The following is a 27388-nucleotide window of genomic DNA, read 5'->3' on the forward strand; positions in this document are numbered from 1 at the left end:
CAGGGGCTCATGGGAATTGTAGTCCATGGACATCTGGAGGGCCACAGGTTGACTACCCCTGACTTAGTATATCAAGCAAAACTGGATCTCCAACTTCACCCCCCAAATTTACAAGCTTTCCCCCAATGAGGTAAACCATTGCTGAGCCTCAACTACCCTGAGGGGAGATTTGGTTCCCCTTGCTTCAGTCAGGTTACCTCAGCTGGAGAGAGCTGGAGACTACTGGAACCCATTTGCATAACAGACAGAATTCGTTTCAAGGCCAAGGTGGCTCTTTTAACACTGAGCTCTTGGCCATAAAAGCCAATAAGCTAATTACAGTATTTGCTGGCGTATAAGACTACTTTTCCCCCCTGAAAAACATGCCTCCAAGTGGGGGGGTCGTCCTATACGCCGGGTGCACTTCAGTTGGGATAGACAGAGCTGCCCATAGTGGCCCATAGTACTGTAATGTAATGTAACAAACTCTATATTTTGAGTGGAAATGTTGGGGGATCGTCTTATACGCCCAGTCGTCTTATACGCCGGCAAATACGTTGGGGCCCTTAATGGGAAGTTTATTTGTCATCTTCCGCTCCCTAAATCCTGACTAAAAGCTAAATAAAACTGCAGGAGCCTCAAATTCCCCTTTTGAGAAGGGGAGTCCTGCCATTGCTTCAGCTGAGGCCGCCTTGCCCCTTCCCATCTGGTAGAAATCCTGTAGCTTTGGTTGACCGACAGTCCGTTGAATATGCACGAGGCCAGAATCACAAGGATTGGTTCAGAGTCCTGGAGGAAAGGCGGGACTTGGGTGAAGGAATGGCTGCCGCAGAAGTTATCTTTAAAAATATATTTTTTTAAATGGGCAGTGAAATCTTTATGAAGTATAAATGTGTTCGTACTTAAAAAGACAGGACCGGAAAACAAAGAAGATGAAGAGTTAGTTTTTATATTACGCTTTTCTCAAAGCAGCTTACAATCGCCTTCCCTTTCATCTCCCCACAACAGACACCCTGTGAGGGAGGTGAGGCTGAGAGAGCCCTGATATTACTGAAGAAGAGTTGGTTATATGCCGCTTTTCTCTACCCGAAGGAGTCTCAAAGCGGCTCACATCGCCTTCCCTTTCCTCTCCCCACAACAGACACCCTGTGAGGTGGGTGAGGCCAAGAGAGCCCTGATATTCCTGCTCGGTCAGAACAGCTTGATCAGTGCTGTGGCAAGCCCAAGGTCACCCATCTGCTTGCATGTCAGGGAGCAGGGAATCAATCCCGGCTCACCAGATTAGAAGTCCGCACTCGTAACCACTACAGCAAGCTGGCATCCCTACTGGAGATTCTTCTCAATCTCAATGAGGTGCCATAGGGCAGTTCATTCAGGTTGGGGGGGGGGCTGATCAGCCATGAGTGAACACCCCAGGAGACAAATCAAGGACACAGTTGTATGGATGCTGGGGCAGAAGGGTATCAGCCTCGTGTGAGCTGAAAACACCCTGAAAATCAGCAGGATGGGAGTCTCAGTGACCCAGGCATTTGACTTTTGGAGGTAAGACCATAGACAGTACTCTGAATTAAAGACAAGTTGTTCATGAGCTCCAGGAAATGATAGGATCATGCTGCACAAGCTAGAGGAGACAATAGGGAAGCGAGGGGTCTTTAACAGTACAAAGGCTAACTTTTCACCATGGCCCTGAACCCATAACTGTTCTATCTCTTGCAGGCCATGTGCCAGGGGACACCCATGTATGACTTCTACTGCTAGGGGGATAGGCTTCGATGTGGAAGGTGCGGGTATGACGTTCTTTTGCCCACGTTGCTGTCAAGGTGTCCATGGAAGTTGCTGGAATGATACACACAAAGAGCTGGTCCAGCCAACTCTGACTACTCCCGATCTCCCCGGGAGGCCAGTTCGATGGAAACATAACATTTACCATTGCGCATGCTCATAGTTACACAAGGCTGCTTCTTTGTGCAGCTGTATGATGATACATTGTCAATGATACATGGGCAGCCACAAGTCCCTATTGTCTAATGTTTGAAGGTTAAACATCAGGAGGTGATCACACAATTTTCTCATGCGCTGCGCTAGACATAGGTCAAGAGGGTGTGCCCAAGTCACTGAAACCTCAGTCAGCACAAACACAGATGAGCCCTACACGTGCCAGAAACCATCATAGCCCAGAGTAGCATAGAAGCTCTTCCAGGGATATGGAAGGTCCAGTCAAGTCACTGGTGTTGCTTATAGTGGTGCCAGCTGGATCCAAACTCCCTGAACATCACTGCCTTCCCCTGCACCACTGTACTCCAGGGTATTGTTGGGCTGACCACACAAGGCCCCTGCCTTCCGTAGACAAGTTCCCACAAAACAAGCTGTGATTCAACTGGTGACTCCTTCCACCAGTACCTGCTGGCTTCATGCCTCGGTCCTGGAGGACGTGGCGTCTGGTCTGAGATGCTTCAGTGCCTCCTTTTTCCTAGTGTTCAGACATCCGTCAGTCCAACAACACAATGGGCAAGCAGTGCTTCCGGCCAACTCCAGCTGAGCCAATTTGTCCCTGAGAGATTTGGCCAGTCTTTCCCGGTACTGATCCAAGAGGGCTGGCTCATTTCAAAGCAACAGGTGGACGGTCTTAGCATGCACTGCCAGTCTCTTGTGGCAGGCATCAGACTTGACGACTGGCCGTCCCTCTCCTACATCCCTCTCTCAAAGACATACTTGAGTTCCTTCACAAACACTGGGCAATCGCTTAAGAGCAGCTTGGGCTCTTGCAGGTAGGAGACTGGCCTTCATCAAACTGATAAGTAAATGAGTCTTGGTTCAACGGGAAGGAAAATCTTGGGGTCACAAGGATTTTTCCAAGTGACATCTAAGGGGAGTGTTGGATCATTTCAGCCACTTGAGCATATCTTGATTTGGAAGGGGGAGGATCAAAGGCTGGAAAGAAATTGTCAAAAGTCACTCCTTGGACAGATCAAAAGTACATCCTCTCGTCTAAGCTGAATTTGTAAAGAAGCACAGATTATTAATGGGTTCTGGTGGGGATTGTGAACAGCCCATAGTTGTATAGAAACGGGCTGTTAGATTTTAGAGAATCAACCGCTCAAACCACAGCAAAAGTAAGAGACTATGACGTTCTGCACACTCATGTATTTTTGGCTCAAGCCCACATGTCAGAGAGCTTTTGATCAGACTGTTACATATGCCAAAAATAAATGCCAAAAATAAATAAATTGAAAGCCAGCATGGTGTAGTGGTCTGAGTGTTGCACTCGGATCTGGAAGATTTGGGTTCAGATCCCCCACATACGCACCAGGGCAATACCTCCTGGTCTCTCTCAAATTTCTCTGGGTGACTGACTGGGCCATTCCTCAGGGGAAGTAAAGGTGTTAAGCTTCTGCCTGGGATTTGGCCTGTTGACCGCTGTGGCCCCAAGTTCCTACATTCATCAGAGCAGCTGTCCATGCAGCCTCTCTTTTTCAGCTTGTAGGACCTCCCTCCTGCACCGTGGGCTAGAACAACCTGCCCGGCTCAAGATCAAGGACTGAGAGTTAAGGCAAGAGTTGGATCCAACAGTAAGGGCTGTTAAATGTACCTGCAAGGGGGTAGAGATACCAGTCCCTCCCCTCCAGGAGCTGGCTCATGGTGCGTAAAGGTGCTGAACCTGATTATACCAGCAAACGCACAATGGGAATGAGGTAGAAGAGTTGTAAGGCTCCTAGGCCCAAGGCGTCTCCTACTCATCGAAGGGGACATCTGGAGATGTCCCAACTGCCTCCATCTGTAAGGCTGGTAAGTGCCCAGTTCCGATCTCTTCTGAGTCACCAGCCGGATGAAAGATGATTTCCTCCCTTTCTTCAGGCAGCCAAGTTTAGATTTGCCAGTCTCGTGGGAGCTTCCCTATCCTCATTGTTCAGCTTCTGCCTTTTCTGCATTTTCTTTCTCAAATGGAAGCAAAATCTCACTTGCACAATCTTTACAGTGTGTAAAATGGCAGGGATCCCATGCAGCTATGTGGTGTTTTTCCAGCAGGTCTAGTGGAGGATCTGAAGCTGGGGGCATGTCACGTTTCTCTTTCTCATCCGATTTTTAGCTTGGATGGTTTCAGAGTGCAAGCAAAAGATCGAGGTATTCTGGGGGCAGAACCTCAGAGTGTTTGCTATGTTTACCACTAGACAGGGCAGCTGCCAGTGGTCAGGTGTTTGTGGCTAGTTCTTTCACGACCAGTGGTCCACTGCCAGTCCCTGGAAGAAAAGGGGGGAGAAAAACTGTTGTGTTATTGTGATGATGTCATTTCTGGGCAAAAAACTAACAACATCCCATGACACTCTAGGAATTCTAGAATTCTCTGTGAACATTATCATAGAGACTTGTGGAATTCCTAGACAATGACAGAGTGGCATCATTGCCATGGTCTTGCCCTGAAAGGATATCATGATACTGAAAACATTGTTTTCCAGGGCTCCTTTCCAGTTTCTATGTATCCCAAAGGGTTTAGTTAGCATACTGGGAGTGATCATTGTGCAGAATCACAAAAGAACCACACAGGAAACCCCTCAGGTATTTTCCACATGGGGTCAGGGTTGTATGGTTTATTGTCAGCTGCAGCAGCTTCCATGTAGCAGGTTGCTCCACCTTTTCCCATTCCCCGTCCCTGACCATTTCTGTATTTATTTATTTATTATATTTATATTAAGGTAGGTAAAGGTATCCCCTGTGCAAGCACTGAGTCATGTCTGACCCTTGGGGTGATGCCCTCCAGCGTTTTCGTGGCAGACTCAATACGGGGGGGTTTTGCCATTCCCTTCCCCAGTCATTACCGTTTACCCCCCAGCAAGCTGGGTACTCATTTTACCGACCTCGGAAGGATGGAAGGCTGAGTCAACCTTGAGCCGGCTGCTGGGATCGAACTCCCAGCCTCATGGGCAAAGCTTTCAGACGGCTGCCTTACCACTCTGCGCCACAAGAGGCTGATATATTTATATTATATTATTATTATATTGAGACATATCTTGTTTTAGCCTCGCTTTGGATTCTGACTGGATGGTGCACGTTTATCTATCTATCTATCTATCTATCTATCTATCTATCTATCTATCTATCTATCTATCTATCTATCTATCTATCTATCTATCTATCTATCTATCTATCTATCTATCTATCTATCTATCTATCTATCTATCTATCTATCTATCTATCTATCTATTTATTTACGGCCACTCCCAAAGGCTTGTGGCGGTTTACCTATGTCCAACTAAAAATCTATGGAGACACGTCATGGATAATGGCTGCCGTGTGGACAGGGAAACCCAAACTTTCCCACCCATCCTGGCTTTACAGTAATCCTTCCCCAAATTTTGACAACCAAGCAGGTCACAGATAAGCTGCAGAAACCCTGACAGGTACACGAATCCCACGATGCTGTAGTGAAGCAGGAATAAGACCCACCTCTCAACAACACTGGCCCCTGGGACAGATAATCTGAGTATGAACGGCCTTGGTCTCTCGGCCTTTTTGTCAAGAACGAGGAGCTCAGAAAGGGTTATGCTTATAAAGGAGCGTAAGTGAAGGTGCTAATAAAATACTACATCGATAAGGGAAGATGACAAATATTTTAAAATGGTTCGTCGTCTTTCATTTCCCCGCCCGACTTCCTGCAGAAGTTCATTGCTGACACTTCTGCTTTTGGGTTCTTCTTTCTTTTCATTTGTCTTGCAGCAAGATCCTTCCAAAGTTTCAAAAGACACCGGCAACGCGGCAGCAGAACGTGACTGGCTCGTTTCTCTGGCTGCAGGAGAAGTAAGTCTACTCACCGTTGGGTTGCCAGCTGAGTATCCGTAGCCAGCAGGTAGTTGAGCAGGGCATGGACAGGGTAAAATGTGGGCCACTCTGAAGACATCGCCTCTGGGTTCACCCCAGAAGTGGCATTGGGCCAATGCTTATTTCTCCCCCCCCAATCCCATCTGCCATTCCTCTGAGTGTTGGTAGGCAAGGAGAACCACTGACCAGGAGGTATCCTGCAAAAGTGGACGGCCTAACTTGGAGGCCTGTTAAGAAGGGGGAAATCTTGGTCCGGAAAGGACAAGATAGTGTAAGAACAAAAAGCAATGGAAGCGAACAGTAGGGGAGACTAAATGTGCACACCTGCGGCTATACTCACTCCTTAAGAAGCTGATGAAGAGAGGTCTTCATCATATTTCTTTGCTGATTGGGCCTAGGGTTCTTTCTGGTTGTAACCAAGGACCTGAATTAAAACCGAAAATTTTATTCGAAAGCCTTAAAAAGAACTGGAAGTGAACCTGAACTTCATATCGGTCTGTAACCTCGAACTTCAGCTAAACTTCCCAACCAAAACTATCATTGGTTCAGACGGTTGACTGACAGACTACCAAAAATAGGCTCATGGCAGCTTACAATCGCCTTCCGTTCCTCTCCTCAGCACAGGAGCCTTGTGAGGCAGGTGGGCCTGGGAGAGCTCTGAGAGAGCAGGGACTGGCCCACGGTCAGCAGGCTCCATGGGGACAAAGGAGAAGAGAAGGTTTTTGCAGAGTCTCAAAGTGGCTGTCAAAAACCACTGGTTCTGCCATTAATCATCCTATGCTTTACAGAGGGGTTTTCTTTTGCCTTTTTTCTGTCATATGTAAGATGCTCTGCCTTTGAGCATGTTCTTTACCTGTGATCTATTGGGTGATCTATGTTCTTTACCTGTGATCTATTGGGTGTTTGAATGCCTTGAGCTAGAGGGCAGTTTCCCAGGAAGCGAGAATTGAGCTCCTTCCATTTTGTTCTCCTTTCATTTCTTCCAGAAGGTTCTTTCCTGGAGGGATGTTATGTCTCTGATCCTGCCCCAGACTTTTTCACACACAAACTGGTACCTCAAGAGGGTTGGGTGGACAGGAGGTTGCCATCTTTCCTTAATCTTGGCAAAGTTTTGTAGGATCTGCTCATAACTTCCAATAAATTGATCCTTGTACCAACTCAAGGTCTCTTATTGTGGTAGTCGTCTAGAAATCCCATACCTTCCCCTCTCCCCACAACAGGCACCTTGTGTGGTAGGTGAGGCTGAGAGAGCTCTGAAAGATGTGGCCCAAGGTCATCCAGGAGGCTGCATGTGGAGGAGGAGTAGGGAATCAAACCTGGATTTCCGGATCTGAGTCTGCTTCTCTTAACTACTACACCATCCTGGCTCTACTCTACATATACCTAAGAGCGGCAAGCAAAGATAATCCATTTCCCAAATCATGCTTTTAACTATAACCCGCATTGAACCATGAGGAAAGGTGAGACATAAATGTTTAAATTAATTAATGACACAAATTCCAGGAATACATGTAGTCAGCTGTTTTCCGTCTCCCTTTCCTCCTCTCTCACAGAAATTCTCTTGAAAAGAAGCTTGCCCTGGTTCTGAGGGTGTGTGAGGGATCCCAAGGGGCCAGCTGCTCATGGATCCCTGTCAGAAGGTAGAGAATCCGGCCTCTTTCTCTGCAACCCTGACAGTCCTGATCTTTGCCATTCTGTTCAAAGGTAGGTATGACCTTATTGTTGTTGTTATTCAATTTATTTCCTGCCACTTCTGAAGCTGGCTCGTGGCGGGATACAATGTCCAATAAAAAAACATTAAAACTCCAATTAAAGGACATCAAATCACAGAACATGGCAGAAGCTCCCCACTACCACCACCCATGGACGAGGAAGGAGGTCAAGATGACTCAATTTCTTACTCACACCCGGGGGGGGGGGCATTGATCTTCCTCACCAACCCCAGCCTCAACCATAGACCTGGTGGAAGAGCTCCATTTTGCAGGCCCTGCGGAACGCTGAAAGCTCCGGAAAGTAATTAATTAGGTCTCACCCATCTGGGAAACCATTTCAGGACTGTCAAGAAACCCCAGGGTTTGACGAAACCCTGGTTGAGAAAGCTTGGTGTAGAGAAACAGCAAAGAACATTATGCAATGTTAGGTGAATGTTAAGCCCAAAATACCCCACTGGGTTGAGCCAAGCATGCTGGTTTTATAACAAAAAAACTTGTCCTGGGGCCTGGTTTGGAGGATTCGTTTCTAGGACAGGCTTTCTCAACCAGGGCTTTGTGAAACCCTGGGGTTTCTTGATGCCTCTGGAAGGTTTACCTTAATGGTTGGGAGTTAATTCTGTCTGTCTGTCTGTCTGTCTAATTTGTTAAACATTTATTGGGTGTCAACCCACCCACCACTTCCAAAATGGCCTCCGATGGGCCTGGAGGGCCAAGAAGTGGAGACTTTGCTAATAAGTGATCTGGTCTTTAACAAAGAAGCTTTAATTGGCTTACTGGGAAACCTCCAGTGCTGACATAATGAAATGGGAGATCCTCAGGAGTTCATTGTGTTACATTCTGGCTTGAATGGGTGCCTGAGGTCCGTTAGAAGCTTGATGGTCCAGCAATTAAGGGTGAGGAAAAATGGTGCAAAGGATGACTTCATCAGCAAAAGACTTTAAGGGGGGGGGGGGAACTTCAGGTGGGGAGAGGCATTGGGGAGATTAGCCGATTGCCAGACACTATCTATTCCTTTGTCCTCATTATTCCAGGGTGGGGAAAAGGAACTGATGACCCAGCCCTGTATATCTTTAGTTGTGTTACTCTGTGATAGCTAGATTACTTCGGAGGAAACATGGCAATCTTCACCGAGGCAAGCTTCACCTATTTCTGATGCTTAAAAAAAGATCTGAACAAGCTTTGTAGCCCAGGTATATTTTGCTAAGGTGTTTCAGGACCAGAGCCCTAACAAACTCAGCAGGGTATCAGTATCAGCGGCAGCAGCCAGTATAAACTTTATAAAATCCAAACTGACTACTCACCCACTACCTGATTGGCCCTCATCCAGGAATGGCCCTTCCAGGTAATTTAGACCCAGTCAGGAGGCAGCCGGGAAGGGCTTAATAAGGGAACAGCTCTCCACCACCAACTTCCTGCTAGTTTCAGAAGTTAGCTGGGTGGAAGAGGAGCCATCCTCAATGCATGCTCTGCTGCCAGTAAGATGCCCTGGCTTCCTGGCCTCTTTCAACTCAGAGAATGTGGGAAGGGAGCTGGGGCAGCCTCTGCATGCTTCTGGAGGCTGGGAGCTGCAGAAGGCCCAGAAATGACCCCCTGTCAGCCCACTAGGATCCAGGATGCCAAGGAAATGCCTGTACCCTGGGAATGTTCACTCATGAGTAAGTGATGGTCCTCATCCAGGAATGGTCCATCCTTGTAGCTTAGTCCCAGTTAGGAGGCAGTCCTCAGCCACACAGGGATTCAGCTCTCCACCTCCAACTTCCTGCCAGTTTCAGAAGTTTGCTGTCTGAAAGAGGAGCCAGTCTCAGAGCATGCCCTGTTACAAGTAAGTTGCCCTGGCCTCCTGGCCTCTTTTAACTTGGAGGACATGGGAGGGAAGCTGAGGAAGCCTCTGCATGCCTTCTGGAGGCAGGATGTTGCAGAAGGCCCAGAAAAAAACCTCCTGCTGGCCCTGTGGAATCCAGGATGCCAAGAAAATGCCTCTGCCTTGGGGATGGTAAAAAAGTTGAGAAAAGCTAACATCAAAGTAGTAATTGAGAAACCCACTGTAAGTTCTTTGCCAACCAATACTTTCATTTTCGTTTGAATACAATTGTTTTTTATTTACTTTGATATTGAACTAAACTGAAGAATGTACAGACTGAAAGGTTTTCAGTTGTTAAAGCAAATTTTGCTATAAATTAAATATTTTATTGAAGAACTAGCAAGAAAGCCCATTGCAACCAGGAATGCAATGGGTGCTAGGGCCCAGGGGACAACAGCAGGTGCAGATCTCTCTCTCTCTCTCCGTCGCAGCAGGAAACCATAGGAGGTAATCAGGGCTTTGCTGTACCCTGATTGGCTATATTCCAACTTGGACAGCCAGGACACTCTCCACCCCCAGTGCTGTTTCATAAATATTAAGAGGAACAATGGATAAGGATGAAACTGTGAATTATTAATTATTTGATGTTTATTGCTATTAGCAATTATTGACACACAGCATTTCTCTTTGTTTCCCACCTGGGCCTGGCATCCCTGCACCTCCATGGAATCCAAAGCCAGAGATTCCGACTTCTCAATTAGTCCTTTTCTTCTGGAGGACTGATCTCTGCAGCCTGGAAATGACCTGCAATTCCAGCAGATCCCCAGGTCCCAACTGGAGATTTGCATCCTGCAGCCTCTCTGGAGTACAGTGCCACAGAGTTCCCCTCTCCCAAGCAGCCCTTTCATCTCCAAGATCCTGGAGATGACTTGTCATTGCAGAGTCCACTCTCCTAAACAGCCATTTTTTCCCTTGGGAGCTGATCTCGATAATCTGCAGATGCCTTTGAATTCCAGGAGATTTCTGGGCCACACATTTAGGTTAGGCAGGTTCCGGAAGGAAGGAAGGAAGGAAGGAAGGAAGGAAGGAAGGAAGGAAGGAAGGAAGGAAGGAAGGAAGGAAGGAAGGAAGGAAGGAAGGACAGATGCAGAGGCCAAGCTAGGTTGCATGGGGCTGGTGGGCAGCCCCTCTCATGTGCCCCTTTAAAAGGAATGCATATGGCCACAGACACCCCTTGTCTAGCACAGTCTGTTGCTTGGCTGGGGATGTCTGCCCTTCTGAATCCTGAGGCCTTCTGCTGGCAACTGCAGTCCCTGTTGTTGGCCAAGTTGTTGCCTAATAAAAGTGGATCACTTAGTTTCTCCCAAAGTCTCACTGTCTACTTTCCTGTAAAGCTAACTCTACTTGAAATTCTGGGCCTCAGGTGCCTTTGATTTCATAGGACCTCCCTGGAAAAAAAAATAGAGCCTCTTGTGGTGCAGAGTGGTAAGGCAGTCACATACTGTCTGAAGCTGTCTGTCCATGAGGTTGGGAGTTCAATCCCAGCAGCTGGCTCAAGGTTGACTCAGCCTTCCATCCTTCCGAGGTCGGTAAAATGAGTACCCAGCTTCCTGGGGGGTAAACGGTAATGACTGGGGAAGGCACTGGCAAACCACCCTGTATTGAGTCTGCCATGAAAACGCTGGAGGGCATCACCCCAAGGGTCAGACATGACTCGGTGCTTGCACAGGGGATACCTTTACCTTTACCCTGGAAAATACTGATTTTTATTTACCAGGCCAAGACTGAGAAAAGTCACATCAGTTCCTATGTCTCTCCAGCCATTTATTTGTTCACCAATTTCAATAACTGGCTCTAAATATTCCTTGCTTAGATCTTCCTGCACTTTCCAGACTCATAGGGCCCTTGCTGAGCTGTCTATCTGTTTGTTCCCCAAAATACAAGCTGTTGCTGGTAAGGGTTGGCCAGAGCTAATAGCTCAGGCAGGACACACCCACACCACTCCCCCCAACCTAAGCCAGCGAACCCCTACCATCATCACTATTTCCAACCAGGTGTTGCCAGGTGGAATTACAGTTCATCTCCAGATTATAAAGATCTGTTTCCCAGGCAAAAATAGCTGCTTTGGAGAATGTGCTCTGAAGCATTATACCATTTAAAAACCCCACCACCAAATCATAAGGAATATATCCAGGCCAGGGGTAGCCAACCTTTAGGTGGGCCTTGAAGACCTCCAGTCTATAAAGACAGGGTTGTTGTGCAGAAGAAACATTTAAGGCCTCCCACACAGCTTGTAGTACAGATGAAACAGGAGGTAAAAAAAAAGCCCACAACCACATCTAATTTCATCTGCACAACAATCCTGTACAGTAGGCTTCAAATGTTCATAGGCTGGTGGAGAAGAGAGACAAATGGCTTGGCTTCATCTTCCCCACAGCAGCAAGGCCAGCCACAGCAGTATTGTAAGTGAGAAGGGGCTTTTCTGTGGCTTCTCTGTCAGCCAACCTTTAGGCAGCAGGGAAAAGGTGTCCCTCCCATGCATGCTTCCTCCACAGGAATGCATGCACACACCCACAGACTCCCCTGCATTTCTCTCTGAAATGCCTCCCTCCCCTCAGTCAGTGGCTGTTAGGGGCTTCCATCACAGCAGGCCCAAAGGGAAGGGAGGGGGTGCAGAATCCTGAGCAAGAGCAGCAATTGGCCCGGGGGACAGGGAAGAGTCCACCAATAAGAGGCTTTGGAACCTTCAGCACGTTAGAAGTACCTGACACTTTTTATTATTAGACTAGAAGTAAACCAGATGCAGTCAGGATTGCACCAGGAACTAGGTAGGGGAGGATGTTATTCTGGGATAACACAGATCTGCACTTTAATACTGGGAGCCCTCAAAGCGGCTTAATCAATTGTACCGAGTTTTCTCCGCTCCTGGATATCGCGGGGGAAAGGGAGGGTCACCACAGATCAATCAGATTGTTGCAGATGGCAAATTTAAATCGCCCAAAATCAAAAATGAAATTGCATTCAGTGTAGATGGCAGGGCTTGAATCAACCTGGGATTGGAATAAAAGCTCCGTGCAGATTTAGCCCCGGAGAAATAACTCAACATTTGTGCGGTTATGGACTGGACCACCCATTCCACCTCCTCTTTCTGGCTTCTGGGTGCAAGAAATGCAGCTTCTAGTTTGAGAGTTTGGGTCTTTCTCTCAGAACACCATCCCCATCAAGCTTTGAGCTCTGAACTTGTCTGGGTGCTTTCCAATGCTCAGAATGGCCCTGGAAGTCCTGGCTAGATCTATAGAAGAGCCAGGGAGAAACAGAACTTGATGGTCTCTCTGTTGATTTGCCTGTTAACTCCTGTCTTCTTTCTCCGGAAGGTTTGCAGGGCCAGAATTTGAGCTACAACTTGACTGTTCCTGACTCCGTCTCTGTGCAACGTGGCCTCTACGTTCACATTCCCTGCAGCTTCACTTATAATCAGAGAGACAGGAGCAACCCTGGGAAACTCTATGGTTATTGGTTTCAGAAGAAAGACAGCCATTTACACTCTTTTACCCATGACTCCTCCCGCCGTTTTTCGGGTATTCTTGTGGCCACAAATGACAAGAGGCAGGAGCTCCAGGCCTCTGTGTTGAACCGTTTCCAGTTAACAGGCGAACCGGAAGAAGGTGACTGCTCCTTCAGCATCCTGAATGCCAGGTCAGAGGATGCAGGGGACTACTACTTTCACATCGAGGACTACTCACTGAGATGGAGCTACAAGGCTGGAAGACCCCAAGTTCTCGTGACAGGTAAGACCTTCCTCCTGATTTACATCCTGGTGGCTTGATTGTCTCTTTTGTGCAGAGGTGGGAGAAACAGGCTGGCGGCTGTGTTGGGATTGCCAGCTCTGGGTTGGGGAAAGCCATGAGCCTTTCGGGATGGAGATTGTAGAGTGTAGAATGTGGGTAGGGGAGAAATTTCAGTGGGGTATAATGCCATGCAATTCACCTTCTAAGTGGCCATGTTTTCCAGGGAACTATTTTTTGTTGCCTGGAGATGAGGTGAAATTCCAGGGGATCCCCAGGTCTCACCTGGAGGCTGGCATCCCTAACCTATAAGCCTTGTGCAGAACAGAGAGGAACAGGAAGCTCAAGCGCCTCACACTTCCTGTTCCTCAGCATCCTGGTCATGTCTGAAATATACCTTTCTTTCTCCCTACTGGAGAAACTGCATCTTGTTCCACAGTTTTGAGAAATTGTGTCTGTGAATCAGGTGCACTTCCTGTTCAGGGAAAAGCAGAGAGCTGCACCTTTACTCATGCCAATTTTTCAAATATTGAAGGTTATATCCACTCCAAGATATTGCAGGGGAAAGGTAGGGTCAATCATGCTTGTTGCAGAGGGAAAATTTAAATTGCCAAAAATCAAAATGGAAATCGCATTCAGTGTAGACGGCAGATTCAGCTCAGGAGTGGATATAAACCTCAGTATTTCAAAAACCACCTTAAGTAAATGTGCAGATCTGTGCTCTTTGTGAATTAACTCTGCCTCCTGCCTGGCAAGGAAGTCTTCCCTGATTGATGAAAGCGTCAGTTCAAAGTCTTTCCAGTTGCAAGGCTTCCCTTAAAGTGACTGCGCTCCAGAAGCCCTAACTTCTCTCAGCAGAGATTTGCCTCTTGCTTGTTTTCCCCCTCCTCTGCTGTCTCCACCCACCCCCTCATTCAAGAAAAGAAAGAGGCTCCTGCTGCACTTGGCTCCCCCTCCCCCAATTCTGAGCTTCTACAATGGAGTGCAGAACACTGTCTGTTTCAAAGGGGAGGAGGAGGGATAGAGGAAGACCCAAGTTCAAATCAGTCTGTGTTCAGCAGGATCCACAACAGAATAAACAAATTACACAATAAAATCAGAGCCCAGTAGCGCCTTTTAAGACCAACAAAGATTTATTCAAGGTGTGAGCTTTCGAGTGCAAGCATGCCTTAAATATAAATCTTTGTTGGTCTTAAAGGTGCTACTGGACTCTGATTTTATTGTGCTACTTCAGACCAACACGGCTACTGGTGGTCAGGGGCAAGGTGGGATGTGGAAGACTACATTCAGGGGTACCCCATTTGTGCCACTTCCAAGCGGGGGGTGGGGAAGCCCCCCAGAATATTGAAGCCCCTAGAGGTCCCCGCCAGATGCTAGGAAGTCATTTCCATGGATTTTATTACTGACCTCCCTCCCAGTTCAGGGAAGATTGTGATCTGGGTGGTAGTAGACCTTTTCTCCAAACAAGCCTGTTTTGTGCCCAGCGCTACTCTGCCCACGGTGCAGAAATTGGCTGAACTATTCATGCAACACATGGTCTGATTGCCATGCTTCCTCAACAAGGTGGTTAGTGACCGCAGAAGTCAGTGTGTTGCCAAATTCTGGGGGGTGCTAATAGACCTGGCAGGTTTCTACCATGCCTTGAGAACAGCCTACCACCCGGCCACAAATGGGCAAACTGAAAGAGTGAATCAGGCGTTGGAACAATACTTGCGATGCTTCCTAGATTACCACCAGAGTGACTGGGTTTCACTATTACCCCTAGCGGAGTCTGAATATAATGATGCTCCCCATGCCAGCATGGGGTTAGCCCCTTTTCAGATAGTGTACAGGTATGCGTGTCGGCGGGTCGCACCCATACCACTCCACCCCAAACATCCTGAGCAAGAGAAGCAATTGGCCTGGGGGGGGGGGGGAGAGTCCACAAATAGGAGGCTTTGGAATCTTCAGCACGTTACAAGAACCTGACACATTTTATTATTAGACTAGAAGTAAAACCGGTGAAGTCAGGATTGCACCGAGCACTATTTATTTATTTATTTATTTATTTATTTATTTATTTATTTATTTATTTATTTATTTATTTATTATTGGATTTACTTACCGCCGTTCGCCAAAAGGTCTCACGGCGGTTCACAATAAAATATAAAATCAAAGTAAAATCACATAAAAACCCATAAATACGCCATTTTTACAATAAAAAGATGGCATTATATTCTATAACTTTCCCCACTTTCCTTGCTTGTTCAGAGAGAGGTCGGACATTAATTCTGTAAGAGAGAGAGGAGAGAAAGACTGGCCGATGGATTAGGGATCTTGGATGGAACCCGGGCTCTGCCCTGGCCTCAACCATACGCCTGGCGGAAAAGCTCCGTCTTACAGGCCCTGCGGAAAGATGGTAGTTCCGACAGGGCCCTTAGCTCCTCCGGGAGCTCATTCCACCAGGTTGGGGCCAGGACCGAAAAAGCCCTGGCCCTGGTCGAGGCCAGGTGAACGTCCCGGTGGCCCAGGACAGTCAGTAGATTCATACCCGCAGAGCGGAGAGCCCTGCGGGGGGCATAAGCCCCCAACACTAGGTAAGGGCTTGGTGGGAAGGATTTAAAGGGAGTGGTAGTGGGGCCATAAAACAGCTGAGCAGCATCTCACCCAACTGGGAGAGAGGCTGGCTGGCTCCCTGGCCTCTGTGCCGCCCCTGCAATCTACAGAGGGAATTCCCACTGCACCAGGCAGGGGTGGGGCACTTAAAGAGCAGGGCTGGGCAGGGCAGGGCTCTTTTGAAGGCTTTGGGCAGGAACCTTCAGAGGCTGCCGGATCCCTCCTATGCATTGCAGCCAGGTGTAATGTGGAGGGGGTGGGGTTCCTGTGAAGGTCCTTATGTATATAAGATTAGATGAGATGATGATGATTGTATTTATGGTATGATGATCCCCACCCCAAGCCTACTCCTGGGGACGGGTGCTCAAGAAAACAAATCTATATACCTCACTTCGCGGTATAAATAAAACTGTAAGTCCAGTGGCGGAGGGCTGAGTCTGGGATCGAAACCCCAGATCGGGCTCTTGCCCGCAGACTGACAAGCGGAGGGGCCAATCAGGAGATGCTGTAAGCCTGCCAATTGGCCCTTCCAATTGTCAGTCCAGGGCCAAAGGGCCAGTTGGAACGCAACGCGCCTTCCTAATGGCCCCTTCGCCAAGGACTGACGAGTTGGGAGGCGACCCGCCCACTACCCGTGCCCCCATTACAAATCTGCCCGTGGACATGCCCTCAGTGGGACCATGCCGCCCACCCGAGCTCCCTCTGAGCCTTCCACCCCCTCCCAATGCTGCCCTGACGCACCGCGGAAAGGCCCGCACGACTAAACGGTGGCTCCAGGGACCAGCATCTAGTAGCCGGCAATCACGGGTAAATCTCTTTGCCCTCCCCCTCCCTTTCCCAGCTTCGTCTATCCAAAAGACCTTCCCCCCTCCCCTGCAGTCCCTTGGGCCCCTTCCCTCCGCCAAAGCCAACATTAGCCACGCTGGGGGGGGGAGGGGGGAGGCGCCCTCTTGGTCTCTGCCGCCGCTGCAACTGGCGAGGCCTGCCCTTTCCAATGTCCAAGGAGCGGCTCCTAACGCTGAGACAGAAGCTGTGAGGCCCATCCAGTTTTCGCTGTGGTCACTTGTTATCCAGCCAATAGGCGTCCTGCTCTCTCCCTTGCCCGGAGCGGGGAGGGGGGAACCGCCGTACTAGGCTCTACTATTCTGAGAGTCTCGTTTTCATCACATGTGCTGAGACATCTCCTCGGACAGCCTCCCAGGATGAAGGCTTTTCTGAGGGTTCTTGCCATGCAGTTGTGGCGACTGTCGAACCCTGCTGTTCAATTCCATGCCCTCCCTCCTTCCCTCTCTCCCCTTCTTCCTTCATTCCATCCCTTCCTTTCTCCCCTCCTTCCTTCTTTCCTTCCTCCTTTTCTCCCCCTTCCTTCCTCCCTTTCTCCCTCCCTTCCGACTTTCCTTCCTCCTTTTCTCCCCCTTCCTTCCTCCCTTTCTCCCTCCCTTCCGACTTTCCTTCCTCCTTTTCTCCCCTTTCCTTCCTTAGTCCTGCACTTCCTTTGTCCTACTTCGTCCCTTCCTCCCTTCCTCCCTTCCTCCCTTCCTCCCTTCCTCCCTCCCTCCCTCCCTCCCTCCCTCCCTTCACACCCAAGGCTTCAAACCATTACAATCCACCATTACAATCCATGCTAGCACCCGTTGTATTTCCACCTACAATGGGCTTACGCTCCTAGTCTGTAAACCGTCCGTGGCGCCGCGGGCACCACGGACTAAATAAAGCAGTAAGGGGTCCTGTGCCGGGATGAGTCCGGGATGAGGAAGGGTCCAGATTGGACCCTTCCTCATGACAGACAATCGGAGGGACCAATCGGCAGGCGCGAAGCGCCTGCCGATTGGTCCCTCCGATTCCCAGCCCCAGGAACTGCGAGCCGGGCAGCAGCCTGATGCGGCGAGAGGCGCGAAGCGCCTCTCGCCGCATCAGGCCGCCCCACGAGGGAACCCCCGGCAGTCGCGCAGAGCGCGGCTGCCGGGGGCTCCCTGCCCGTCAAGCCACACATCAAACCGCCGCCCGTCAAACCGCGCGTCAAGCTGCCACCCGAGGGAGTCCCTGCCAGCGGCGCGCAGGCCGGCTGGCGGGGGCTCCCTGCCCGGCGGTCTGACGCGGCGATAGGCGTGAAGCGAAGCGCCTCTCGCCGCGACAGACCGCCGGGCAGGGAGCCCCCGCCAGCCGGCCTGCGCGCCGCTGGCAGGGACTCCCCTTTAAACATCTTTGGAAGTGCCGCCATTTTGGAAGTGCCAGAGAGAAGACGGCGATTGCAAATGGCGCCGCTACCTCCCGAAGCGCCGCGCCACCTCCACGCTTCCTGCCGTCTTCGACCCCCCCCCACAGGCACGCCTCACCAATGCCCGCTAAACGCCGGGCCTGCGCCTCGCCGACCCTCAGGAGCCGCCGCCGCTGCCCCGGGATCCGCCAGCAACCGCAGTAAGACCTCCCACGCTCCCTTTCTTGCCGCCCCACGGATGCCGCCCCTAGCCTCCTCACCCACACCATGCCATCGAGCCGTAGGGGGAAGCCTGCACCAGTCCACGGTGGGGGAGGCCGCTGCCATCTAGCGCCCATTTTATTTAGAAATAAAATGGGCTCTAAATCTAGTATATAAATAAAACAAGAACTATGGGACTATGAAGAATTAGAATTTATCTCTGAGGTCTCCAGAGGGCTTCTTAGGCAGTGGCTACAAAACACACTTCCCTTCCTGCTGCCCTGGGATGATTCTGCACTTACTTTTTTCTTCTGCTGTCAATCCTGATGAACTCAGATGGATTTGAACCCGAGTCTTTGTGCTTCCCCTCCCCCCGCCCAAAATTGATAAAGAAACCCATCTGCGCTTGAGCACGAGGATGCTCTTCCTGAAGGAGCAAGCGGGTGAGTGAGTAGGCAGGGGAGCTGAGCCAAGCCAGCAGCAGCCTCTCACAGAATGAGGCAGATCTCTGCTGTGAGAAGTGTGGATTCTGGAGCACAGTCACCTTAAACCTTTAAAAAAATAAATCTTGGGAGGAAAATCTTGCAACCCGGAACCAGGAAGTCTTAGAACTGGCGCCCAGCCAATCAGGGATGGATTGCTTCTGTACGTCAGCGGGGAGGACGTTATTCTGGGAAAACACAGATCGGCACTTTAATATTGGGAGCCCTCAAAGCGGCTTGATCAATTATACCAAGTTTCCTCACTCCTGGATATCGCGGGGGAAAGGTAGGGTCATTGCAGCTCAATCAGATTGGTTGCAGATGGAAATATTAAATGGCCCAAAATCAAAATGGAAATCATGTTCAGTGTAGATGGCGAGGATTAAATCGACCTGGGATTGGGATAAAAGCTCCATGCAGATTCAGCCCTGGAGAAATAACTCAGCATTTGTGGGGTTAGGGACTGGAACACCCATTCCAGCTCCTGCTTCTGGCTTCAGGATGCAAAAATTGCTGCTTCTAATGTTGGGGTTTGCATCTTTCTCTCTGGTGGGGTACAGAACACCATCCCCATCAACCTGTGAGCTCTGGACTTGTCTGGGTGCTTTCCAGTGTCCGGAATGGCCCTGGAAGCACTGGCTAGACCTATAGAAAAGCCAGGGCGAAACAGAGTTTAATGGCCCCTCTGCTGATTTGCCTGTTAACTCCTGTCTTCTTTCTCCGGAAGGTTTGCGGAGCCAGAATCTGGACTACAACTTGACGGTTCCTGCCTCCGTCTCTGTGCAACGCGGCCTCTGTGTTCACATTCCCTGCAGCTTCACTTATAATCGGAGAGACAGGAGCAACCCTGGGGAACTCTATGGCTATTGGTTTCAGAAGAAATATGACTATTGGCACACTTTTACTCATGACTCCTACCGCCATATTCCAGGTATTCTTGTGGCCACAAATGACAAGAGGCAGGAGCTCCGGGGCTCTGTGTTGAACCGTTTCCAGTTAACAGGCAAACCGGAAGAAGGTGACTGCTCCTTCAGCATCCTTGATGCCAGGTCAGAGGATGCAGGGGACTACTACTTTCGCATTGAGGTCAATTCCCTGAGATGGAACTACATCACTCAAAAGCCCCAAGTTCTCGTGACAGGCAAGACTTTCCTCCTGATCTATATCCTGGTGGCTAGATTGTCTCTTCTGTGCTGAGGTGGGAGAAAGAGGCTGGCGGCTGTGTTGGGGTTGCCATCTCTGGGTTGGGGAAAGCCTTGAGCCTTTGGGGGTGGAAACTGCAGAGGGTGGGAAGTGGGGAGGGGAGAGACTTCAGTGGGGTATAATGCCACGGAGCCCACCTTCCAAGGTATCCATGTTCTCCAGGGGAACTGATCTCTGTTGCCTGGAGGTAAGCTGTAATTCTGGGGGATCCCCAGGTCCTACCTGGAGGCTGGCATCCCTAGGCCATAAGCCTTGTGCAGAACTGAGAGGAACAGGAAGCCCAAGCGCCTCACACTTCCTGTTCCTCCACATCCTGGTCGTGTTTGAAATGCACCTTTCCTTCTCCTTACTGTAGAATCGGGGTAGTCAAACTGCGGCCCTCCAGATGTCCATGGACTACAATTCCCAGGAGCCCCTGCCAGCGTTTGCTGGCAGGGGCTCCTGGCAATTGTAGTCCATGGACATCTGGAGGGCCGCAGTTTGACTACCCCTGCTGTAGAAGCTGCATCTTGTTCCACAGTTTTGACAAACTAATCAGAGTCCAGTAGCGGCTTTAAGACCAACCAAGATTTATTCAGGGCGTGAGCTTTCAAGTGCAAGCACCCTTCGTCAGACTATGATCTTCTTACATGACAGGGAATATATAGCAAAAATCAATTCTGTTACATCAGTAGTCTGTGTCACAACCAAATACAGCCAATGATAATCCTTTGTCAAAACAGCCAATCAGTCCCTTAGAATTCAGTGGACCTTACAAAGAGAAACCAAAATGCTGCTATTAGAGATCAAGGGCTATCACCTATATGTTGCTTGCTCCATACAACTGTGAGACATTTCTCCCAGGGAATTGCTGATCACTTCCCAAGGCCAGGGAGTCAAATTCAAAATTCCATTACAATGCCGTATCTTACAGTCAAATTATCACAAACTGTCAACAGCGTGGCTGCTGATTGGCCCCTTGCCCCAGGACTGACCAGTTGGGAGGCATGAAGCACCTCCCAGCCCCCCCCCCCATGTGGCCCATTCTTGTGCTGGCCGCCGAGAGGTGAGGTAGGCCCACAGGCTCCAGGAAGCTGGCCCAGGGGGGGGACCTTCGTGGCCAGCCCAGAAGCTGGGCCAGCGTGTTGCAGATGTGCCGGCCCAGCTCCTTCCCCGGCCGCGAAGCCAGGCAGCTTACCCGGGAGGGGGGCGAACGCCCTCCGAGCGCCCGCTGTATTTCAAGTACAGCGGGCTTAACTACTAGTTGTATATAAATGGGCTTTCCCCCACGGTTTCTCAGTTCATTTCTGCCTCTTGTTCCACCATGCCAATATTGTTCTTTTCCGCTGCTCCAGACAGACGAACGTTCTATCTCGATCTACCCCGCAAGGCTGTTGTGTGGATGGCGCCCCACCCCCAGCCAAGCTGCTTGTGAAAGGGTGATTCAACCCCCAAAGGGGTCCCAACTCCCAGGTTGAGAACCACTGGTTTAACAACAGGTTGTTGCTCTGACGGATGGGGGAATTCATTGTAACTTTATTGCATGATGTGATTTTTAGCTGTGCTGGAGATTTTGTTGGGAAGATGTAGTTTAAAAGAATGTAAAATGAAAACAACAGCACCCTTGAGGTGGGTGGTGGGTGGTGGATGCACAGAAGAAAAAGTGTTAATGGCTGGAGTTGCCAGGCTTCAATTTGGGAGACCCTTTCATGGTCATGCATACTTCTTCAAATACATGGTGAGCAAGTACAAAAAAGTTTATACCCAGTGGTGGGATTCTGCAATGATCCCAAATATAAACAAAGTAAATGCAGAATCCGCCCAGGTAGGCCCATTGGAATTGGCTGCAGTTCTTTTCCTGCAGCCACTGGGTGTTTCTGCTGAGCACACAACCAGGACCTTGGCTGCATACAACAAACAGCCCTGCAAGGCAGGCCTTTTACAAATTACCTGCTGAATGCATTCCAACAACCAGAATTAAACATTGTTGACTTTCTGGATGCTACTGGACTCCAACTTGGTTCTGTCACTTCAGACCGACACAGCTACCTTCTGAATCTCTTTTCCTAGGGGTAAGACCCATCGAATAGGCTTCCTTGGGCAGGCCTGCATAAGTGACTTTGGTGCTCTCTGGCTGACAACGTCTCTGAGACTGATCTACCTTATAGGATTGTTGCGGGGGGGATGGAGGAGAAGACAACAAAAGTGTAAGCTGCTTTGGGTCCCCACTGAAGAGAAAAGTGAGGTCTACAATGAAATATAAACCGCCTGTTTCTTTTTCTTTGCTTAGAGTTAGAGGAGCCACAGATCTGGGCCTCTTCTGCAGTGCTTTCTGGGAAGGAGGCTCTTTACGTCTGTTCGATACCAGGGCCCTGTGTTGAGATTGAGGCCAGGATTTCATGGGCAACTTCTCTGACAGGATATAATATGACTGGTTGGCGTCAGCAGCACATCAACGGCAGCTGGACTTACGGGTCCAACTTCACCTTCACACCCTCCCTAAATGATCAGGGTAGAGAGCTCACCTGCCGGGTCTGGTACCCTAATATCCGGGAACAAGTTACGAAGAGCATCCGACTTCAACTTTCCAGTGAGTATCTCCCTCCCCTTTATTTTGACTCCCCTCCCCCCGGGACAGTCCCCATCGCCCCCCTGTTAACCTTGGGTTCCCCTTATCATTCTCTGGGTTCTTTCAGATCCACCCAAGACTGTAGACATCTCCACAAATGCCACAGATCATGAGCATCTTGGTGAGACACAATGTCTAAAACAGCTTGACTACCCTTCCTTATCACTCTCCCCTTCTGGCCAGAGACCTAACAATCCCCAGGCCTTGTCAAGAGCCCTTGAGGGACTCACAGGACAGCTGATCACTACACAAGTGGCTCAAAGCCACAAGCACGCTGCTGGAAAGCTAGATTGGAACTGACCCATGGAGAAGGGAAAGCAACTGTAAGCCGCTTTGAGACTCCTTCGGTTAGAGAAAAGTAGCATATAAGAACCAATTCTTCTTCTTCTTCTTCTTCTTCTTCTTCTTCTTCTTCTTCTTCTTCTTCTTCTTCTTCTTCTTCCCACATTGCACGGTTTCGCTCTGGGGCGGGGGAAAGTACGGAGTCAGGGGTTATATGTTACAATCCATGATTTTTGCCTCAGTTTTGACAATGCCTTGCTGAGTACTCTTGCTTGCTCAGTAAATGAAATCTTTTGCTTCAAGTCAAGGGTTTGCTTTTCTGAGCAGCTGAAGATCCTCACAGTATCATGAACCTGGGACACACTTCCAGAAGACACAAAATGAGCTGAGACATTGTCTTAAGAAAAGTCCAAAACTGTTTTATTAAAGTCCGTAGAGGGTCCAGCAGGACACTTCGTGAAATCAAGGCATTGCTAAGAACAAGGTACTAAATCAAGACTGCGGTTCATATAAACAATCTACATCTACACTGCGGAGAAACTCTAGTTAGAGAACAGAGTTATCAATTGACAGCTAATACGCACAGTGCCTGGACAACTAGGGCAGATATTTGGTAGTGGCAATTTGGGCAGTGAGTTGGAATGAAACTTCCAAATTAGGCCAAATTAGAAGGCACTGGCAAGGCCACCCTGTATTGTCTGCCATGAAAACGCTGGAGGGCGTCACCCCAAGGGTCAGACATGCACAGGGGATACCTTTACCTTTACCTTTTTAAAGAGGGAAGGCAGATCGCTGCCTTGTTAGAAACAATAAATATGCTGTGTGCATTTCTGCAGACTCCTGTGTATGTGAAAGTTTCAGAATCCTCAATAGGAACTGGGATACAGGCTCATCTAGGAAGAGGGAAAGTGGAGGTACTAGGGGAAAGTGTACACTTTCTAGGAGTCAGAGAAGTTCTAGGGAAGAAGAAGAGTTGGTTCTTATATGCCGCTTTTCCCTACCCGAAGGAGGCTCAAAGCACCTTCCCTTTCCTCTCCCCACAACAGACACCCTGTGAGGTAGGTGAGGCTGAGAGAGCCCTGATATTACTGAAGAAGAAGAAGAGTTGGTTCTTATATGCCGCTTTTCTCTACCCGAAGGAGGCTCAAAGAAGCTTACAGTCGCCTTCCCTTTCCTCTCCCCACAACAGACACCCTGTGAGGTAGGTGAGGCTGAGAGAGCGCTGATTTCACTGCTCGGTCAGAACAGATTTATCAGTGCCGTGGTGAGCCCAAGGTCACCCAGCTGGCTGCATGTGGGGGAGCGCAGAACTGAACCTGGCATGCCAGATTAGAAGCCCGCACTCCTAACCACTACACCAAGCTGGAGCTCAAAAAGACAAAGAGGATAGACAAACAGAAGTGTTTTAGGATAAACACAATAAAGAATCCTCAGTTTTAAAAGAATCTTAACATTTGAATGAAAAACCTATGAACATCAATACAGAACTTGAAACTGGCAAATAACTGATTTGTATTAAAATGAGATTGCTCATTCCAACTACCCTTTCCCACTTTGTAAAATAAAACCTTTTATTGGTTTGATCCTAAAAATGCCTCACTGCCTTTCTGATAAAGGGTTATGAGAAAGAAGGTTCTAGACCTTCCCCAAAGGTGCCATGGCTGAGTTAAAGTCAAAAGATCTACCAATGACAGTGTGGGACAATGAGCTTCATTATACCACAAAGAAGAAGAAGAGTTGGTTTTCATACCCCACTTTTCAGTACCCAAAGGAGTCACAAAGCGACTTACAATTGTCTCTCCCTACAACACTCTGTGAGATAGATGGGGCTGAGAGAGCTCTGACAGAACTGCTTTGTGAGAACAGCTCTAAAAAGACTGCGACTAATCCAGAGTCTCCCAGCTGGCTGCATGTGGAGGAGTGGGGAATCAAACCCACCTCTTCAGATTAGAGACTACCACTCTTAACCACTAGACCATGGTAACTAGGCAAGCTCAGGCTGTGAGGGAACAACAACATTTCATTTGGGAGGGAAAATTTACCAACGAGTGGGAAAGTGTGTATAGGGGACTGTCAAAAGCCTCCGGGGAGGGTGGTATATAAGTATGATAAACAAATAAACAAATAAACAAATAAACAAATAAACAAATAAACAAATAAACAAATAAACAAATAAACAAACTGAACTTGATTAACCAAGGGTCTGATTCAGTGTAAGGCAGCTTCATATATATGTTTGTGTGTGTGTGTTTTTGGTTTTGTTCTATCTGAAGATGCTGGTCTTAATGGTAAATTAGGCTGTCCAGACCTCATGGTTGTCCTCTGCATTGTATAAGAATTGAGGATCTTGGGGTGCTCGTATTTTCTCAGTGGGGCAATAGAAAGGTTTGGATGCGGCTGAAAGATTTCCATGTTTTCTCATTTCAGCAACCCATAATAAGATTTTGGGGTCTTCGGTAATCATCTTGATAATCGTATGCCCGACGGTCAAGTAAGTATTTCTGCTTCTCTTCTTGGCTTGAAAGCAGAATAGCTCGGGGTGGGAGGGAACAAAAACTGAGCATTGCATTCAGAACTATTCTATCTTCCACAAACCGTCTTGAGCCAGCTTAGACAGCTCCATTCTTTGGCCAATGACTCTTTCCTCTTGAAATCTCCTTTTCAGGATTTTGTTTTGTATCCTGTTCTTCTTCTCAATCATTTGGGTTTCAAACCAGAGGAAAGCTCCGTTGAGAGAAAAGGCAATGAGGATGACATCATTGGATGATCTACCTGCCTCACTTCCTTCACCTGTGGAAGTCAGTGGCATCTCACAAATGTTTAAAAAATAAATGAAAGGGAGTTTTTTAAATGTATTTAAACAAGAAGGTAAGATTTCTGTTGAGAACATTTATGCAAACTAAAGAAGAGCAGTTATATCATCTTTTAAAGTTGGCAAGCAATATTAAAAAGTCAGGAAAGAGGACAAATCCAGTTATGAGAGAAGAGGAGAAACCGTCAAGGTCACTACAGTAACTGTCCAAAACGGAATGGATGAAGATGTCTGTGAATAAAAATAAAAAATGTGGCAATTTGGATGTTTTAAAAAGTCATCTGAAGAGGTCAAAATGGAAGGTATAGAAGGTAAAGATAGACGGCCACACAGGAACTTTATGCAACAGCCTGAGATTAGCAAGGGCTGGTGTGATAATATAGTGGGGAAAGCCAGGCAATGTTCATGGCCTTTACACGAAGTAAACAATAATAAATTCTAGTGACTATCACAGGGTATGTGGAACACATACCTGCTCTGGAGCTTCTTGGTCTTGGCCCACTCCCTCTCTGCTTTAGGCCAATACACACACATGCACAGACTCCTTCTCCCCATTCTCTCTCCTCCTTACCTTTCACTTCCCCAGTGTCCATCCTCGTCCCTCCCCCCATCTCTCTCTCTCTCTCACACACACACACACACAGGCATAGACGTCCTGCCCCCCTACTTCCCCTTTCCTTCCCCCTTCTTATCTCTCACAGCAGAAGACCTGCCTTGTTCTACAATCCTCCACTGCCTAAAGTGGCCGGCCAAAGCTGGCAGCCGCAGGACTCCTTTGGTGCTCTGGCATCGCATTAAGTGGAGCTCAGATCTGGGCCTCGCTGCTCTGCTGCTGCCAGCTCTACCTCCTGTCTTCCAAGGCTGGTCCCGCTCTCCTGAGGGTGGGATCAGCCTTGGAAGTTGAGCAGCAGTAGTACCAGACCACCAAGCAGGGCTCAGTGTTGGGCCTCACTGCTCTTTTACCACTGCCATCTACTGGTGCACTCTCTGAAGTTGGATAATGGACATCTCATCCGTTATCATTTCCGTTACAGGGAGCACAGCAGGAGATGTGTTCCACATCAATAAATTACATGGAAGATTTGTAAAAGGAATCAGATTTATTAAGGAAAATATGGTAATGAATAGAATAAATCAATGTTCCTCAAACAGAAATAAATAAACATGCAGAAAAGAGCAGTGTGATAGAACTTGTGTGGGGATGATCCCAGTGTACACGATATGCTAACATACTAGATCCAGATGGTTTCCAAAGTGCTCTGTGGAATCCGATGCCTTGTGGTGACTCGCTATATGATTTAGTCAGCAGTTGGCATACCCAGATGATGGCCTCCATTGACGAGATCGCTCCCTACCATCCTCTCCAGTCCCACCTATATCAAGGAACTATGTGAGAGGAAACGGGAACTGAGAGGGCTAGAGCAGGTCTGGAGGAAGACTCACAATGAAGCTTCAAGAACGTCTTATATGAGAGCCTATGAGAAGGCAATGAAGGTTGCTAAATGCGTGTTTTATGCAATATCCATCGCATCTGCTAGCTCACATCTGGCACAGCTATTTAGGGTCGTTTGGTACCTTACTGCCCTTGAGGAACGTTGCTCAAATAATAGTAAACTGGACATTAGCTGTGAGCTTTTTGTGAACTATTTTGTGGATAAGGTCTCAGTGCTGCACCATGACCTTCCTTTCACACTTGAAATAGTAAGGGACTTGGAGGCCTCCTGGCCATCTTTGGGGAGAGTGCTTGATAGCTTCAGATGGTTCTCATTGGCTGAAGTCGATAGGTTACTAAACTCAGTGAGCCTGCCCCCCTGTCTTCTAGACCCTTGTCCTTGTTGGACTCTCAGTATATTCAAAGAAGCAGGTAATCAAGATTCTGAGGACCTTTAGCTTTGT

General features: G+C 48.6%; 1 protein-coding gene across 3 annotated transcripts; it reads left to right on the plus strand.

Annotated features, from left to right (window-relative positions):
* The first annotated feature begins 5698 nt into the window (after positions 1–5698).
* On the plus strand, positions 5699–26675 carry LOC143838984 (sialic acid-binding Ig-like lectin 12). Of its 3 annotated transcripts, XM_077340871.1 has the most exons (9): positions 5703–5772; positions 7014–7253; positions 7347–7497; positions 12681–13094; positions 19315–19728; positions 22060–22359; positions 22466–22519; positions 25108–25171; positions 25346–26675. In XM_077340871.1, the coding sequence occupies exons 3-9, from the start codon at positions 7416–7418 to the stop codon at positions 25509–25511; spliced, it is 1494 nt and encodes a 497-aa protein (XP_077196986.1). In that variant the 5' UTR covers positions 5703–5772; positions 7014–7253; positions 7347–7415; the 3' UTR covers positions 25512–26675. The 3 variants fall into 3 exon arrangements, with proteins under 3 accessions (XP_077196985.1, XP_077196987.1, XP_077196986.1); XM_077340870.1 differs by lacking the exon at positions 7014–7253 and having other exon boundaries at positions 5699–5772; XM_077340872.1 differs by lacking the exons at positions 7014–7253; positions 22466–22519 and having other exon boundaries at positions 5699–5772.
* The last annotated feature ends 713 nt before the right edge of the window (positions 26676–27388 follow it).

This window comes from Paroedura picta, chromosome 5, assembly GCF_049243985.1.
Source record: "Paroedura picta isolate Pp20150507F chromosome 5, Ppicta_v3.0, whole genome shotgun sequence".
Classification (NCBI taxonomy): Eukaryota; Metazoa; Chordata; class Lepidosauria; order Squamata; family Gekkonidae; genus Paroedura; species Paroedura picta.

Coding starts and splice junctions, on each gene's coding strand:
- LOC143838984 (XM_077340870.1), top strand. CDS start 7,416: ATGGATCCCTGTCAGAAGGTAGAGAATCCGGCCTCTTTCTCTGCAACC. Junction 13,095..19,314: donor ACCCCAAGTTCTCGTGACAG/GTAAGACCTTCC, acceptor TTTCTCCGGAAG/GTTTGCGGAGCCAGAATCTG. Junction 25,172..25,345: donor ATCGTATGCCCGACGGTCAA/GTAAGTATTTCT, acceptor TCTCCTTTTCAG/GATTTTGTTTTGTATCCTGT.